We start from the raw sequence: 17,200 nt of genomic DNA, 5'->3' as shown, positions 1-17,200 counted from the left end.
ATCTTTTTGCCGTTTCCGGCCACCTCCCTTCCTCTGGAAACATGCCGATTTCAGCAAGTCCAGCCTATCAGTTCTGCCTTCTAAATCCATTGGTTCATGGTCATCTGAGAGCACTTCTGTCACATACAGGAGCTGCTGCCCTCACCCTCCAGACACACTTGCAGCTGAAGCTGAATATTGCTACTCTGGGGTTTCCTTCCAGCCTTAAATTTCAGTTCAATATCTTCAGCTGCCCAGGTCATGGCTCTGCTACTTTCCTTGATCCTTGGTGAGTATCTCTGCTCCTGTTGGCTTAGACTCCAGAGTTTTCTCGGATTTTGATCAGGACAATCTTCCACTTGCCAAGCCTGCACAGATTCCATTCTTCCAAGGTCAGCTTCTCCCTGCTCTCCTTTCTTTATACCTAGCAACTCTTCTAAACCCAAAGGAAGCCACTTAATCCACACCCAATTTATAATCTACTTTGATGGCCAGATTTTTAAAATCTATTCCCCTTATATTTGCAATGACCTATTTATGGTCATTTTTTTTTTCTTTCCATTTCCCTTTTTACATAAATTTCCCGAAAAGTACTATTTATGAGAAAACAGGTAGAGCAAGGGAAGGAAGATGAGCCACAAGACATACTCCTTTTTTTTTTTTTTTTTAATCATATTACTTGGTTTCCTCTCAAAAATTTTCTCTATCACACTTCCCTAATTTCTCCCAGCTTCTTAACACCCAGGGTAATCTAAAGTAAATGGGGATTTGGGAACTAAAGAGACCTGAGTTTCAATCTTGGCTCTTTAATTTCTTATCTGTCATTCAATATGTCAGTTACCATACATCTGTGATATCTTGATTTCTCATTTATGAAATGAAGATAATGTTATCTTTCTCACAGGTTTGTTAAGAATGTTTGCATGAGATAACTAATTTAGGACATCTAACAATGCAATGCTTGCTAGATAAATTTTCTAATCAATCTCATCCATTTTCATTGCCTTGTTGAAGTCCTGGTTTCCCTCTTTCTCTCTTTCTCTCTCTCACACACACAACTGGGCAAGTATACACTTCCTGAAACATCTATATAGCCCACAGCACCTAAGAGCCAGCTCTGCCCATCATAAATGTACTGCTGAATCTCCCAGGCTTACCTCAGACCCAGCTCCTTCATGAAGCATTATTGGTCTGTGTCACCCGCATTATCCCCCTCCCTACAGAGGAGAGCTTTCAAGTCATGTAGTAGCTATATCAATTTCCAGCTCACGTTGCTATGAGTTGAAATTGACTCAATGGCAACGGGTTTGGTTTTTTGGTTTTTGGTATCAAACTTGGCACATTCAATTTCCTTTGTATGGAAAAATGTTCTGTGTTCATTGTTAGGCATGTAGAGTGTTATACAAATGGTTCACATAAGTATAACTTTGGGTTTTAGGCAGTTGCAAACCAGAACTCACGGAGTCTGAGTGTGGGCATGTCCTGAAAAGTAAGGGCCTGGGGCTATTGAGGAATTCCTTGGAAACCAAGAAAAGAAAGTATCCCAGGACAAGCCACTGAGATACTTGGATTTGCCTGAAAAACTCTAGAGTGGAAGGTCAAAGGTATGAGTTCCTTCAGAAGAATCCTTTAAGATAAGGGAGGAGTTCTGCACTTGAAAATACCTAGCCCTCAAGGACTATTGGAGGTCACAGGGCTCAGGACTGTACAGTGTTAGGAGAGAGCCTTAGGAATGAAAGGGTCCAACCCAGCAGATCCTCCAGGAAGAAACTCCAATATATTGAACGAGTGCGGATGCATAAATCTAGAGATTTGGAACTGAGTAGAGGGCTGCTTTCTAACCTACTGGCCTAAATCTGGGGTCTGTAAACTAGCCCATTTTAAAATGGTTTTAAAAATTCAAAAGAAGAATAATATTTTGTGACACGTGAAAGTTACATGAAATAAAATTTTATTGGAACACAGCCATGTCCATCTGTTTACTTATTGCCCATGGCTGTTTTTAAACTACAAAGGCAGAGTTGAGTAGTTGCAACAGAGATCATATGGTCCACAAAGCCTAAAGTATTTACTATCTGGCCTTTTGAAGGAGAAATTTGCTGACCCTGGACTAAATGCAGTGCCAGTGCACACAGGCCAATCCCACCACTTTTCCCTACTCCTTGCACGGCCCCCACTGTGTCTTTACCTCCCCCCACCAGTGCATCTTTCCAGTGGCCTCCAGCAACTCATTTTTGTTGACCCAGAGGTGGCTTTACCACACTGTAACTACAGGCTGTATTAACCAATCAACATAGTTGACTGGAATAGAAATCCAAATCTAGGCATGTCTGGCACAGAGTTCCCATCACATGTCCGGGGAGCAGGATGGGGTCAGTTAGCTGTGGTAGAATTGGTCTCTGTAATTCCTTGCCAATGTCCATGTGTCCTTTGAAGCTGGCCATCCCAGGAGAAGGTGCCAACAAGCCTGACTTTGGAGGTTGTATATGTACCGCCCCAACTATCGCGCAAGTTTTGGCAAGGGCCTTCCAGAGAGTTGTAGTCAGCAAAGCCTTGGAAATTGACTATATGACCTCACTCACTGCCTTCTTTTTTCCCTAGCCATTTGCACTGGACCTGGCCTCATAGGTAAGATTTTTGGGGGATTCCTGAGAGGTAGGCCTTCAAGCTCAGGAAAGTGGAAATTTTGAAACTAACCGGACCACAGGGAAATTGTTGTTGTTAGGTACCACCGAGTCAGTTATGACTCATAGTGACCCTGTGTACGACAGAATGGAACCCCACTCGGCCCTGTTCCGTCTTCATAATCGTTGTTATGCTTGAGCCTATTGTTGCAGCCACTGTGTCAACCCATCTGCCTTTCCGCATTCCCACCCCCTCTCAGTCTTGTCTGGATAGATTTCTACCTCCAGAACTTATAAGGAATTAGGGTGGTTCATCCTGCAATGAGAAGTCTCTGGCTGGTGCAAACGATTTGCACTCGTCTACTCGTCTATGTGCAAAAAAGGCTTGGTGAACTGCTTCTGTGAAGATTACGGCCAAGAAAACTCTAGGGAGCAGTTCTACTCTGGGGTCACTATGAGCTGGAATTGACTTGATTGCTTTTGTTTTATCCTGCAAGGGGACTCCTCTCCACTTGGCCTCCATGGCCCAAGATGCTTGGCCAACATCTAAGTATCATATGGCTTTATTTCAGGCCAAGTAGGAGCAGTTCTACTGTGTCCTGTAGGATCTCTATGAGTCAGAATCTACTCTATGGCACACACAACACACAACACACACACACACACACACACACACACACACAGAGGTACCTTACCATCTGGTGGCTATCTCTGGGAAATGAACTTCCTTTTGCTCCACTTGGAACCAGCACATCCAGGTCCCCCTGCCAGCCTTAATGTTACCTTTATTTCAACTGTGAATCCATCTGCCTCTGCGCAGTACATGGCTGGACCAGCAGAGTTCAGGCTGGATGTCAGCCTCCATTGGTCACCTCTGCAAGGAGACTTTGGGCAACGCACAACCTGCACAACCAAGCAGAGGTTGGGCTGCACAAAGAGCATAAGTCTATGGAAGAGGGAGGTTATGATGGTACAAACTCAAGGGGGTTGTTTGTAGAATATCAGTTTTTTTTTACATAGTCCCTGCAGTCTATCCTTTCTCTCGAGTAGAGAGTTTACTAGAGAGAGGAAGCCACAGACTCTGCTATGGGTGTGGAAGCTTCTGCATCCTGCTGGATGCAGTTTGATTTCTTAATGAGCTCAGTTGTTGGGTCCTCAGTCCAACTCTCAGATGACTTGATCTTTTTACTTTGGCCTCCAGGACTGTTCCTTGGTGCTGGTATTGGGAAACAATGGCTCTCTTGACAAACCTCCCCGTACTCTAGGATGTTTTTCTTCTGACCCTGGCTCCCTCTCTAAAGCCTTCTGATGCTAAAGGCTGCTAACGGCACCGCCTAGGACACAACTGCCCTGATGATTCTTTCTACTCTTTTGTAGCTTTAAAATCTTACTCAGCCATTCTTTCTCCCCGCAAGCTGAATTTCTTTTATATTTACTATTTCTTTTTTTTTAAAATACATATTTCTTCTTTCCCATGGGCTCTTCTAGTATTTCATTCCACAGAAAATTAAAACTCATTAAAAGGGAGTTTATTTTAAAACTAGCATTTTATCACCCAAAATCAAATATAATAACCTGACTGTGATCTTACTAGCTAATCTTTCCTGGAGTAAATAACAAGGTCAATGCAAACTCTAGTCTTAGTTATGATGAACTATACTGACTCAAAAGTTATTTCTGGGTGACTCCTTAAGAATTATATTTGTACCCAAATGTATCAGCCTTAAACCCGGGTGCAAAAATGGTAACTTTCTTAGTTTTTCTATTACTAATTTAATTTCAAGTATTCATTCTATATATTCTGCATATTACCAAAAAAAAAAAAAAAAGGGATAAGAAGAAACAAAAAACAAATGAACAAACTAAACATAAGCTTTCCAGTGCAGTTTAATATCAGCCAGATCAGTGTTTTCTTATTCAACCACTTCTTCTGGGTTAATTCTAAGTTTTCTGGGGAGTTTACACAGCATTGAGACAAGGCAGGCAGCAGGAAATATGGTCCTCAGAAGTCATATTCCATCCCTGCAGGCAGCTGGGTCATCCCGTGTGGTCTATGTTGACATCTGTTAAGCCACTCATATCTCTATAGGTCGCAGACCACCAGCCCAAATGTGATCCCTCCAGGTGAACCAGACCTCTCTCAGCTAAATGTCCCACTGGCTAACTTCCCCACTCTGTGGAGCGTGACAAATTCCTCTCTTTACCTTTTTCACTCTGGAGCTACAGGAGACTTGGAGGGATTACTTCAGCCTAGTGACTAAATATAAGCTCCTTGAGGGCAGCAATATTACCTGTCTTATTCATCGCTGTTCTCAAAGTTCATAAAATAATACCTTGAACATAGTATACACTCAACAAATGTTGCCTGATGGGCTGTTTGTTTCCTATTCTACTTCTATGCTTCAGGAGAAGGGAGAGGTTTCTGTTAGTCTTTTGCCCCCCATAGTCTACTTGAGAAGCAGAACCAAGTCATGGATTCCTCAAAACTCATGTATAGGTTCTATAGAGCCTCTCTCCTACCCCAAACCCATCCTCAGTGACCTCTTAGACTAGAAATTGGGGCTCTGAGACTCTGAGGCTCTAATGATTCCTTTGTCTGGTGTTCTCTGTATTTCTTCTGACCTGGATGCTTGGGCATGGGAAAATGTCACAGGAAGTAACAAGGATGATGTGTGTCACTGCTAATGGGATAGAGAGGCTGTTCAGCTTAAAAAAAAAAAAAAAATCCATTGCCATCGAGTTGATTCTGACTCATAGAGTGTAGAACTGCCCCACAGGTTTTCCAAAGCTGTGATCTTCATGGCAACAGTATGCCACAGCTTTCTCCCACAAAGTGGTCAGTGGGATTGAACCATTGGACCTTTCAGTTCACAGCTGAGCCCTTTAACCACTGTGCCACCAGGACTCCTTTGTTCAGTTTAGGTCCCCAAACTATACGTAGATCTCTCAGTCCCTCCTCCGTCTGACGTCCGTGGGGAGAGACAGAGTCATGAACAAGAAAGATCACATAGGAACCTTCGCTAGACTTGGATGCTGGCCTGGGGCTTCTGCTAATTTACAGTATGACCGTAGGATCTTCACTTCTCTGGGGATTGTCTCCCTTATCTGTGAAATAGTGGGATTGGGCTTTATAATCTCTATAGGCCCTTCTGGTTCTGACCACCAGAGATTCTGAGAATTCTGCTTTATCTTTAATCAATATCCTTCCTTTAATCTGCAAACAAAATCCTACAGTCATATCTAGGAGTCTGTAGGTGGAATTTCTTGGTAGGGTACAATTAAGGGTGTAGCAGAATCAGAGCTCAGAGATGGGGCCCTGCAGGTCCTCTCTCTCCCCTTCCCTTCTGTTTTCTCCTTCCCCTCCTCTGACTTTCCATGCTGCCTGTGAATGGTGAAGCAGTCCCAAGCTGACTGACCACACCCCCTGAGGACCCTTTAGACTTCTCCTGGGTCCCCAGCTAATAGTGCGTCTCCTTGCAGAGTCTTCATACAGAGCGCGACTGGTGGGAGGCCCCCACCGCTGTGAAGGGCGAGTAGATGTGGAACAGAACGGTCAGTGGAGCACTGTGTGTGGTTACAACTGGGACTTGAAGAACGTAGTTGTGGTGTGCCGGGAGTTGGGCTGTGGAGCAGCGAAGGGAACACAGAGTAGTTTTCCATATAAGCCACAGGCGGAAGAGAACCAAGACTTCTTCATCGAGGAGTTCCACTGCAAGGGGCTGGAAGATACACTGGCTCAATGTGAGAAAGAAGATACTGATTATGGGAGCTGTAGCCACCAAGACTACGCAGGAGCTTCATGTGAAAGTGAGTATGGCAGGGCTCACAGACCATCTGCCAGCTGCCCATACCCCACAAGGCCACACTTGTTTGTCTTTACTTCCCACTGTGGACTTTCTCATGGGCTGCAATGGCTAATTGGTCCCTTGTCCTTCACATCTCACACTTGACCTAGCGATAAACGTTATCCTCACCTAGAATTGTTACTGCTACTTGCTTGAGCTAATGCCTTCCTCTTAGTTACAAGATGTATGAGAACCTGTTTCTTTTCTGAACACACACAGACGCACATGCAGAGACTCCCCTGCAGTCAGGAAGCATATGCTGAATAGGGTACCAGGTATCTGGATCTAGAGTTGGAGTTATGGGGGACGAAATGAGCCCACGAGGTATAATTTATACTTGACCTATAGTTTCGGCTCTCAAGTTGTCCACCAGCTAGTCAGGTAGGTAGGAGGTGCTCACGGGAAACCAGCACACTCTCACATGTTTTTCTCTATTCCTTTCCTTTCCTGCATACATTTGCTTTCTATGTCTTAATAATTTCTCCCCTCTCTGTGTGTACTTTTCCCCAGTAGACTGTGATTTGGCTAAGTGGCTAAGCCATGTCTTCTCTTTCTCGGCCTCCCATGAATTTTTTACCAGGGAAACAGTCACCGACTCTTTGTGACCTGATGCTGAGGCTTCTTTCCTATTTTTTAGAAGTCTTGAAGATTGAGAGCCCTAATCTGGGATTCTTGGGTGCTAGTGCTGACACTAATAGCAAAAGGCTTTGGCCTTGGGCACATCACTTCACTTCTCTGTATGTTATATTGTGTTTGGTTTTTTATTTTATTTTTTTAAATCTACACAGTGTTTCTATCTGCCTTTTTTGAGGAGCAAATGAGAAGTTGAATGTGAAAAGAATTTGAAAAAATAAAAATGCGTAGAAATGATTAATGGTTCAACTCAGAACTGACTCATTGGTTCATTCATCTACTCATTCAGCAAAGCATTCGTAAGCAGTTATTAGGCCCTAAGCACTCCAGTCTACATTGTACTAAACAGCAAGAGAGTAGAGATGTATACATTGATTCTCTTTTCTCAAGAAGACTGTGTTCTCGCAGGGAACAGACACTTCCTCTTTCTTTTTCCAGTCCCAGAGACTGTGCGGCTGGCTGATGGCCCCGGACGCTGCATAGGGCGAGTGGAGGTGAAGCATCAGGACCAGTGGGGCACCGTGTGCAAGGCAGGCTGGAACCTCCAGGCTGCCAAGGTGGTATGCCGGCAGCTGGGATGTGGGAAGGCCACACTGACCCGAGGAAACTGTAAAAGAGCTACACAGGGCCAAGGTCCCATCTGGCTGAACCAGGTGTCATGCTCAGGAAAAGAACTAACTATTCAGGATTGCCCTTCCAGGCCTTGGGGGAAGAACAACTGCACCCATGACGAAGACACTTGGGTCCACTGCGAAGGTAAAACCTGCAAATTCAGAGGCTAAGATTTTTCATGAATTTATTAAATGAAATTTTATTCAGTCATTATTTACAGAGAATTGTAAATACACATAGCAAAGTTAATTGTGCTTATCCTTAATGTTCTGGTCTTTAAAACGGGACTAATAATACCTGCCTTTGTATATAAAAATGATGTAAACAAACAAAAAAACTAAACCTGTCATCACTGAGTCGATTCTAACTCATAATCAGTGTCCTAGTCACCTAGTGCTGCCATAACAGAAATACCACAAGCAGATGGCTTTAACAAAGAGAAATTGATTCTCTCACAGTCTAGTCGGTTACCAGTCCAAATTCAGGGCATCGGCTCCAGGAAGGCTTTCTCTCTCTGTCAGCTCTGAAGGAAGGTCCTTGTCCTCAACCTTCCTCTGGTCGAGGAGCTTCTCAGGCACAGGGACCCCCTGTCCAAAGGACACACTTTGCTCCTGGTGCAGTTTTCTTGGTGGTGTGAGGTCCCCAACTCTCTGCTTACTTCCCTTTCCTTTCATCTCTTGAGAGATAAAAGGTGGTGCAGGCCACACCCCAGGGAAACTCCCTCCACATTGGATAGGGGAGGTGACCTGAGTAAGGGTGGTATTACATTCTCACCCGAATCCTTTTTAACATAAAATCACAATCACAAAACAGAGGACAACCACACAGTACTGGAATCCTGGCCTAATCAAGTTGATACACCCATTTTTGGGGGGACATAATTCAATCCATGACAGTTACTATAGCAGCTCTATTAGTATATTAAACAATATTAATCTCTATATTATTAAAAAAAAAATACGAACTATTATTTTATTGAATTCTGTATAAGTTTTCTGAGCCTGATTCCCCAATTTTCGGTAGCACATTTATTTAATGCTGGCCTGGCTTCTTTCTTCCACTCAGCATGCTTTTGAATTGATAATCGCCTCCTCTGCAGTTTGCTCCCAAATGGTGTATCTAAAACCCGAAACATATTTGTTTTGTTCCATAAAAGACCCCGTTATAACAATGGCTTCAGTGGGTAAAAAAACCTAGGTCTAGACTCTGCCTCTCGCTGAGGGGGGAGCACAAACTTCACTGGGAGATGGACCCTGACGATCGAAACATACACTGTAGGAAACCCAGGTGGTGTAGTGGTTAAGTGCTACAGCTGCTAACTAAAGGGTCAGCAGTTCGAATCTGCCAGGTGCTCCTTGGAAACTCTATGGGGCAGTTCTGCTCTGTCCTATAGGGTCGCTATGAGTCGGAATTAGCTCAACAGCACTGGGTTTGTTTGTTTGTTTGTTTGTTTTTTGGTTTAGCTCATATAAAGGGATTAAAAAATTTTTACTGTGCCTTGGGTGAAAGTTTGCAAAGCAAATTCGTTTTCATTTGATGTTGTTAGGTGTTGTCGAGCTGGTTGAGTTGGTTGCATCTCACAGCAACCCTGTGTACAAAAGAAGGAAACACTGCCCGGTCCTGCACTATCTTCACAATCATTGTTATGCCTAAGTCCATTGTTGCAGCCACTATGTCAATCCATGTCCTAGAGGGTCTTCCCTCTTTTTTGATGACCCTCTGCTTTACCAAGCACGATGTCCTTCTCCAGGAACTGGTCCCTCCTGATAACATGTCCGAAGTATGTGAGATGAAGCCTCACTATCCTTGCTTCTAAGGAGCATTCTGGCTGTACTTCTTCCAAAACAGATTTGTTCGTTCTTCCGGCAGTCTATGGTATATTCAGTATTCTTTTCCAACACCATAAATCAAAGGCGTCAATTCTTCTTTGATCTTCGTTATTCATTGTTCAGCTTTCGCATGCGTAGGAGGTGATTGAAAACACCGTGGCTTGGGTCAGACTCACCTTAGTCCTCAAAGTGACACAGCTTTGCTTTTCAACACTTTAAAGAGAGATAGTATTGCAGATTTGCCCAGTGCAATACGTTTTTTGATTTCTTGACTGCCTTTTCCATGCTGCTCATATGTTAATATAGACAACAGCACACAAGGGCCATAGTCAAGGCAACTTCTTAGACATAACCAAACACATTGTGGGATGAAGTTCCTAGGCTTGAAGGCTAGAATTCTGTTGATAATTTTTGCATCTGTTTTCATGAGGGACATCGGTCTGTAATTTTCCTTTTTGGGGTGTCTTTGCCTGGCTTTGGTAATCAGGGTTATGCTAGGTTCATAGATTGACTTCAGGAATATTCCTTCCTTTTCTATACTCTGAAATAGTTTGAGTAGTATTGGTATAAGCTCGTCTCTGAATGTTTGTAGAGTTCTCCAGTGAAGCCACTAGGGCCAGGGCTTTTTGTTGTTGTTGTTGTTGTGTGTGTGTGTGCATGTGTTTAAACTCTTCAAGCTCTTATTTAGTTATGGATCTGTTCAGTTTTTTTTTTGTTTAAGGAGGTAGTGTGTTTCTAGAAATGTGTCCATTTCCTATAGATTTTCAAATCGGTTGAAGTGCAGTTTTTCGTAGTATTCTGTTATGATCCTTTTTATTTCAATTAGTTTGGTTGTAATGTCACCCATCTCATTTCTTATCCAAGTTACTTGCTTCCTCTCCTGCTTTTCTTTTGTCAGTTTGGCCAGTTGTTTGTCAATTTTGTTGATGCTTTCAAAGAACCAACTTCCAGTCTTATTATTTCTATTATTTTTTTTTGTTCCCTACTTCATTTATAATGGGATTTTGATATGCGTTTTTCAACCAAACAAATTGTGGCTGTTGTTAGGTGCCATAGAGTCAGTTCCGACTCACAGCAACTGTATGTACACTAGAACAAAATGTTGTCCAGTCCTGTGCTAGTGTCACAATCATTGCTATGTTTGAGCCCATTGTTGGAGCTGCTGTGTCAATCCATTCCCTTAAGGGTCTTCCTCTTTTTCATCAGCCAAGCATGATGTCCGTCTCCAGTGATACCAAACAGATAGGGGCTAGCTAATATACAATAAAAACATACTTAAAAACCTGATTTAAAGTTTTTTAAAATTTCTGGTGGCTTAAAGTATCTCTTTGAATGCTACCAAATCATGAAATCACCCAGAATTAATTCTTTAAGTAAGAGCTGACCTTAAATTTCTATTTTGATTAGGTCTTTTCCCCAAATGAAAAATTATTGCACAAAGTCTTAAATATCTGAAGAATTGACTGCCAAAGTGTTAGATGAAAGAGAGGAAGCAGGGGCGTAGGAACCAGAGGGGCCTCTAAGAATTCAGTCTTGGTATTGAGTACTATTTTGGCTTGAGTAAAGACAAATATACTGTAATCTTAACATTAGGCATGTGGAGAGAGAGAAATTAGGCAACATTAGGGAGGATGGGGAGTCCCTGGATGGTGTGGATGGTTAATGTGCTCTGCTGCTAACCAGAAGTTTGGTGGTTCAAGTCCAACCAGAGGCACCTTGGAAGAAAGGCCTGGTTATCTACTTCTGAAAAATCAGTCACTGAAAATCGCATGGTACATAGTTCTGCTCTGACACGCAGGAGGTTGTCATGGGTCCGAATAGACTTGATGGCAACTGGTCACTGGCTAGAAGGGACGGACCTGGAGCTGAGAAGTTAATCCTGCCTTAGTGCTGCCTCTCCTTTTCCAAGGGGCTGGTAGCAACCCAACTTACAGGTTCAGGAAGACAGAGGTAAACTGTGACTGACCAAGTTGGCCTCAAGATCAAAAGAGGGTATGGCCGTGCATCAGAAGTCTCTGAACAATATTGATACCTGTTATAAGGACAGTGGCAGAGTCATGCCTCAGAGATGCCTGCCCTAGTTGATTACAATCCTCGGTTAGCATCCTAGGTTCTGAGAAACGGAATCTATCCCCTTTGTAGAGGAGAGAGGCAGGGGGTCACCAAGGACAGGAATATAAATCCAGAATGTGAGCAAAACCCCAGGAAAGTGATCTAAGTATATACTGTAGGTGCTGGGTTCTGGGCGACTGCTCATGTATGCCAGGATCCTCGTTAAGAGACTATGGACACCAAAATTTTAGCCGTCAACTATTTTTCAGCTCCACTCGCTGATGGGGATGGGACTCCCATTATGTAGTCAGTTTTCGCTCCATGGACTCAGGCTGGCAGAACCGAAACCGTGGTGGTGGATATTCCACATCTTCACGTGGGCAGAGATGGGTTCAGAGGAATAGACAGGCTGGATCGTCAGTCTGTGCTGCCTCTGCTTTGATTCTCGCTTGGGCTTTCCGAAGAGTTACCAGAAAATGCATTCAGTGTGGTGCAGTCCAACCACCCCATGTCGCTGTTAAGTTCTTTAGTTTTTCAGACCTACTAGAAAGTCATGCATACATGTTAGATTTACAACATAGGTGGAGGAATGAAAATATATTTGTTAAGGAAAGGGATCTAGGCCACATGTGTTAGAACCTGACGGAGACCTAGAAGAGGGACTGTAAACACAGAAACACATGTGGAGAGTTTCATATGCAATGTGTTTGAGTGAGGATGTAAAGGAACTTTTTTTTTCCCTTTCTCTACCTCTCTCCAACCCTTGACTTCCTCTTTGACACCACAGATCCCTTTGAACTGAAGCTGGAGGGAGGAGAGAGCCACTGCTCTGGACGTCTGATGGTGCTGCACAAGGGTATATGGGGTTCTGTCTGTGATGATGGCTGGGGAAGAAAGGAAAACCAGGTGGTATGCAAACAACTGGGCTGTGGCCATCCCCTCCTTCTACCCTTTGGAGTCCAGAAACACTTTGGCCTGGGGGTTGGCCCCATCTGGCTGGATGATGTTCGTTGCTCAGGGAATGAGTTGTCTCTAGAGCAGTGCCGGCACAGGTTCTGGGGGTATCATGACTGCACCCACAAGGAAGATGTGGCTGTGATCTGCTCAGGTAAGTCCTGCAGCTGGAATCCATGAAGACTGGCCTGGTGTGGGCTGCAGAGTAGGAGTGGAAGTGGGGACTCTTTGGACACAATCTTGAGAAAGTCTTTTCAAAGAGCCTGGAATACTAGCCCTGAACTGGAGACCTCTTTGGGGAAGTGGGAGAAGAATCCTTGCCCTAACTTGGGCCAGGAAATACAAATGCAGCCCTTGAGTGGCTGACTCAAGAGACCCACCAGTCAGCAGCTCAGTTTTATAATCAGAATGGGAGCTGACTGTGCAGAGCTATTTGGCTCTGGAACTAGGTAAGACCTGATAGTTGACCAAGGAATGTGAGGAGCAGCTTAGTGCCTTGAAAAGGAGGGGTTTGGTGACACAAGACTGGAGTTTGAGCCCTGCTCAACTACTTTGAAGCTATGGGATCTTAGCTAGTCGCTTAATTGCTCTGAATCTGGTGCTTTCGTGTGTGAAATAGGGAGACACTTGCCCCATTTACCTCAGCGAGTTTTATGATCGTGGAGGATAAAATGTGCTAATATATGTGAGTATTGTTTGTGACTCACATGGGAGCTGGTTGGGTAAGTCCCTGGGGTACTGTACTAGTTTGTGACTTGGCCCCACCATCGGTGTGTGTCTTAGGCCCTAGGAAGGTGCCATCTATTTTCTTAGCCTCTTTGAGCTTGAATGAAACAATCCTTTCATGACCTGTTGCCACCCTTACTGTATGTTCTTCTTGTCTTTCCAGAGCCGTAGCCTGGTCTTCTTGATGTTTCATCAGGCTCCCACTAGCTCTGGAATGACCCTACTTGTCTCATGGGCCCAGATTATTCCATTTTTTTCATGCTGGGCCTGCAGACTTTGAGGCAGGCAGCCTCAGAGCCCAAACTTCTAAGAGACACCTGCTTTGGCTTATGCTCCTACACTGAGCAGAATAAGCTGCCCTTTCTTCTGAAATTGTCCTTGACAAGATAACCAAAATGGCCTCTGAGTGGAGACTTAACCTTCTAATGAAAGAAGATCAACCTCTTCCTCCTTACTGGGGGATCAAACCTTTGTCTAAAAAAAATGTATAGTCATCCCCAAGCTAGGAGCACCTGTGTGAAGGTCAATCCTGAATATTCATGATTAATTTGCATTTCCTTGTCTGCTCTCTGTAAAAGCCCACCTCCCCAAGCTGCCTGCAAGCAGTCTTGGAGGCAGCAGCCCCGATTGCTCCTTCCCTTGTACAACAAAATAAAGGCATCTCTCTGATCTCCCACTTCGGCCTTTCGTTTATTGGCTGTAACAAGTCAGGCTGAGGAAAACCTGGGGTTTTCACCTGGCAACAACTTTAGCCACCATCCCTCATTCCCTAAGCAGGAGTCTGAACACTGTGCTCAAGCCTTGCTCTCAGAGCCAAGCACACCCATCCTTGCCTGTTATGAGAGTTATGAGGGAAGAAATAGAAACTTCTTGTAGGGCAAGATGAGCTTCCAGTTGTCCTCTCCTCACCACTGACCCCTTGACATTAGTTTTTTAGCCTTTTTTGCTTCTTCCCAAACTGCCTGGGACTCCTAGGCTTGTCATTTTGACCAGATGTGCAATCCATTGCTTAGGCAAGATCTATGTTTGCAAACAAGATGAAAGGAATGGAGCAATAAGAACATTTGAAAGGAAATGTTGGTAGACAATTTCACAGAAGTTGGGGGAAATCTTAGAATCATCTTATAGTTTTTTATCAAGTCTTGGGTGATCACAATTAATAATACTTCTCTACTCTCTTATTCCTTGGTGAGAGTGGAACATTTTTCAGGGGCAGAATCCTCTAATCCAAGACATGACCTTTCTCATGACACTTGGAAAAAGATGTTGGATATTCTGAATACCCTGATAAATATATTTTTTGTCCATCCCTATACTACCTGCCAACACGGTTGGCCTTTAACAAGAAGACTGTTACAAACGCATTAGTTTTATCTAAGAAAAATATGTTGGTTATGGAGCTACTACCGGGAGAAGGGCAAGAAAAAGGCAGAAGGAGATTGGCATGTCCAGGGTTGTGTCTCACACCAATCAGAAAATGTAATTTTCATTTTATGAACTGAGGCTTTGGGACCTGCTAATCTGAGGCGAAACATCATGATACTAAAATGACAATCAAGACTTGATTGTAAAAATGGAAAATCTTAAACTCTGAGGCTAAGCTCCGTACTTATAATATGCCTACATTTACACTGTCTAATAAATCAGATATGACAGCCTGAACAGTTGCCCCTCTGTGATATGCTTTTTCTGCTGACAGGGAAGCAGGTGTGGCAGCTTCTCAGCAATGGCCTTTTAGGCAGGATTGGGTAGAAGAGAACTTGCCAGCAGATATAACCACGTGTGATATAGCTCTCTCCTCTGGGCATGGAGCTCTCTCCCTATTTCCTCCTCTAGCCTGTGAATTTCAAGTTCAATTCTGCATCTCCTGTTCTTCAGACTGACATGTCTAATAATCCAACTCTGATGTCATGCCTTTTTAACCTTAATGATTTTTTTTTTTGCTTTTCTCCTAACCAAGAACTTTATGTCTCTGGACCCTGACTCTGGTTAATTTGGCCAAAACAGTTCAGCTGTGAAGGCAAGGTCACTAGTGAAATGAAGGTGCAGTGAAACAAGAGGGTACCAGTGAGGGCAGGACTTACCATTTGCTGGGGATTAGGAGGCCAGTGTTTCCCAAGGTCCTCATTCCTTAGTCCTAGAGTCCATAGCCTTTAGAATAATCATTCTTTCAGCACTAGGTTTTTGCAGGGGATCCAAAAACATTAAACAGAGAGAAATAATTTCTGACACTGTAAAGCTGTGATGAAGAACTAGTGGGGTCCTCTGAAAAACGAGTCTACAAGAAAGTACATGAAACTGATACTATTTAGTGACAAAGACTTGGCCATTCATTAGGTTCAGGGTGTGCCTGTCATCTTTTGTCTGCATTATTCAGGTAAGAAATGAGACAGACTGGCAGCAGTGGGAGCTAAAGTCGTCTATGGGATCTCATGGTTCCTAATGACACCGGAATGTGTTTCTACCACCTAACCGACTATCTCACTGTAGATGTTCAACAAATATTTGTTCAAGGAATATTTAAGAACTAGCTTGGAAATAGGCAGAGAAATCTAGCTTCTTATAAGGGGAGAAAATGCCTTAACAGACATTTTAGGATCGACCCAGCCTACTGATCTCTTCTCACAGGCCTTACTTGTTTTGCCTACAGAACTTCACAAGAGGAATTTTGATTTCCCCATTAAAATTCCTTTTGTAAAATTCCAATCCAGTATGACCCCTAGAAACCAATCAAATAAAAGTACAGGGTACTTGCCCGCTGAAAGCAAGGCCTCACAGTAACCTAACTGATAGTATCAAATCCAGTTGCCGCCGAGTCAACTCCAACTCATGGTGACTCCATGTGTGTCAGAGTAGAACTGTGCTCGTTAGGGTTTTCAGTGCCTCAGTTTTCAGAAGTGGATCGCCAGGACTTCCCTCTGGGTGGCCTTGAGCCTCCAACCTTTCCATTAGCAGCTGACTGCATTAACTATTTACACCAGCCAGGGCCTTCAAATGATAGTATTAGCAGATGCAATAAGAGTGTGCCACCAAAGGAGAGGCTGTCAGAAAACTGAAAGCCTGAAGGACATGAAGCTGGCCTCTTAGCACTGTCCAGAGAAAAGGATCCCCTGATCCAAGAATATGGCTGCCTTGTCTTGCTGTCCAAAATGAAGGTGGGTATAATAGGGTATCATAGCTTGAAGAGATCAGCATAGAGACAGAGACTTCCAGGGCTCACAGGTATTCTTCTTCCTGGACACACCACTAGTCTACACTTCCTAAAAAAAAAAACACTTCCTAGCTCTCTTATATATAGATAAAGCCATGTGGCCAGTTCTCACTGGAGTAAGAATGTGCTGTTTATAATATCTTCACATCAAGACAGTGAACAGTAGCTCGCCTTCTCCATGCTCTTTCTCTCTCCATCTGCTGGTTGACTGGAGAAAGACACCAAGAATATATAGAAGGGCAGATCCAGAAAATGGAAGGAGCTTGGGTCTCCGAATGATTAGACGGAGCCAGACTCTCCCACCCATACTCTGCTGACTGTGACATGAATAAGAAATAAATGTTATTTATATGAAGCCACTGAAATGTCAGAGTTGTTTATTTACAGCAGTTAGCTCACCATTACTAATACAGACATTAAGATTAAAAAAAAAAAAAAAACCTGGCTCACTCATAGTTTTACCTTTATTGTAGATTAATTATATTTTATTTTTGATATTTATTTTTTTAGTCTTCAAAGCTCTCTTTTTCTATATACTGGACCCACTGTGTCCATGCATTTTAAACAGTCTCTTGGATTTTAAACAAAATAATCTTGCCCTCCCGGCCACAGATGACTGGCATTAAGAGTGGACATCCTTCTCAAGCTAGATCAATCAGCCCTTCCCAGGAGTTGGAAATTGTGACCAAAATAGGGTTAGTTCCTCCAAGTAGCTGAGCTAATGTTATCCCAGAA

At 43.4% G+C, this 17,200-nt stretch overlaps 1 protein-coding gene across 4 annotated transcripts; it reads left to right on the top strand.

Moving 5' to 3' along the window:
• LOC135230845 (CD5 antigen-like) lies at positions 1–13,682 on the top strand. 4 transcript variants are annotated; one of them, XM_064283067.1, is made up of 6 exons: positions 1–268; positions 2,581–2,607; positions 6,084–6,410; positions 7,520–7,837; positions 12,362–12,430; positions 13,418–13,682. In XM_064283067.1, exons 1-6 carry the CDS (start codon positions 241–243, stop codon positions 13,423–13,425), a joined length of 777 nt encoding a protein of 258 aa, XP_064139137.1. In that variant the 5' UTR covers positions 1–240; the 3' UTR covers positions 13,426–13,682. The 4 variants fall into 4 exon arrangements, with proteins under 4 accessions (XP_064139137.1, XP_064139134.1, XP_064139136.1 ...); XM_064283065.1 differs by having other exon boundaries at positions 15–268; positions 12,362–12,682; XM_064283064.1 differs by lacking the exon at positions 13,418–13,682 and having other exon boundaries at positions 13–268; positions 12,362–13,411.
• The last annotated feature ends 3,518 nt before the right edge of the window (positions 13,683–17,200 follow it).

The sequence above is a fragment of the Loxodonta africana genome, chromosome 3, assembly GCF_030014295.1.
Source record: "Loxodonta africana isolate mLoxAfr1 chromosome 3, mLoxAfr1.hap2, whole genome shotgun sequence".
In the NCBI taxonomy this organism is placed as follows: domain Eukaryota; kingdom Metazoa; phylum Chordata; class Mammalia; order Proboscidea; family Elephantidae; genus Loxodonta; species Loxodonta africana.
The sequence above is the reverse complement of the archived record's forward strand: the minus strand, read 5'-3'. Positions and strand labels throughout refer to the sequence as shown.

What these genes read in the sequence shown, in the direction of transcription:
- LOC135230845 (XM_064283064.1), top strand. Translation starts at nt 241, where the DNA reads ATGGCTCTGCTACTTTCCTTGATCCTTG. An exon ending in CACTGGACCTGGCCTCATAG is followed by an intron (nt 2,608 to 6,083) that starts GTAAGATTTTTG and finishes GTCTCCTTGCAG; the next exon opens with AGTCTTCATACAGAGCGCGA. An exon ending in CACTTGGGTCCACTGCGAAG is followed by an intron (nt 7,838 to 12,361) that starts GTAAAACCTGCA and finishes TTGACACCACAG; the next exon opens with ATCCCTTTGAACTGAAGCTG.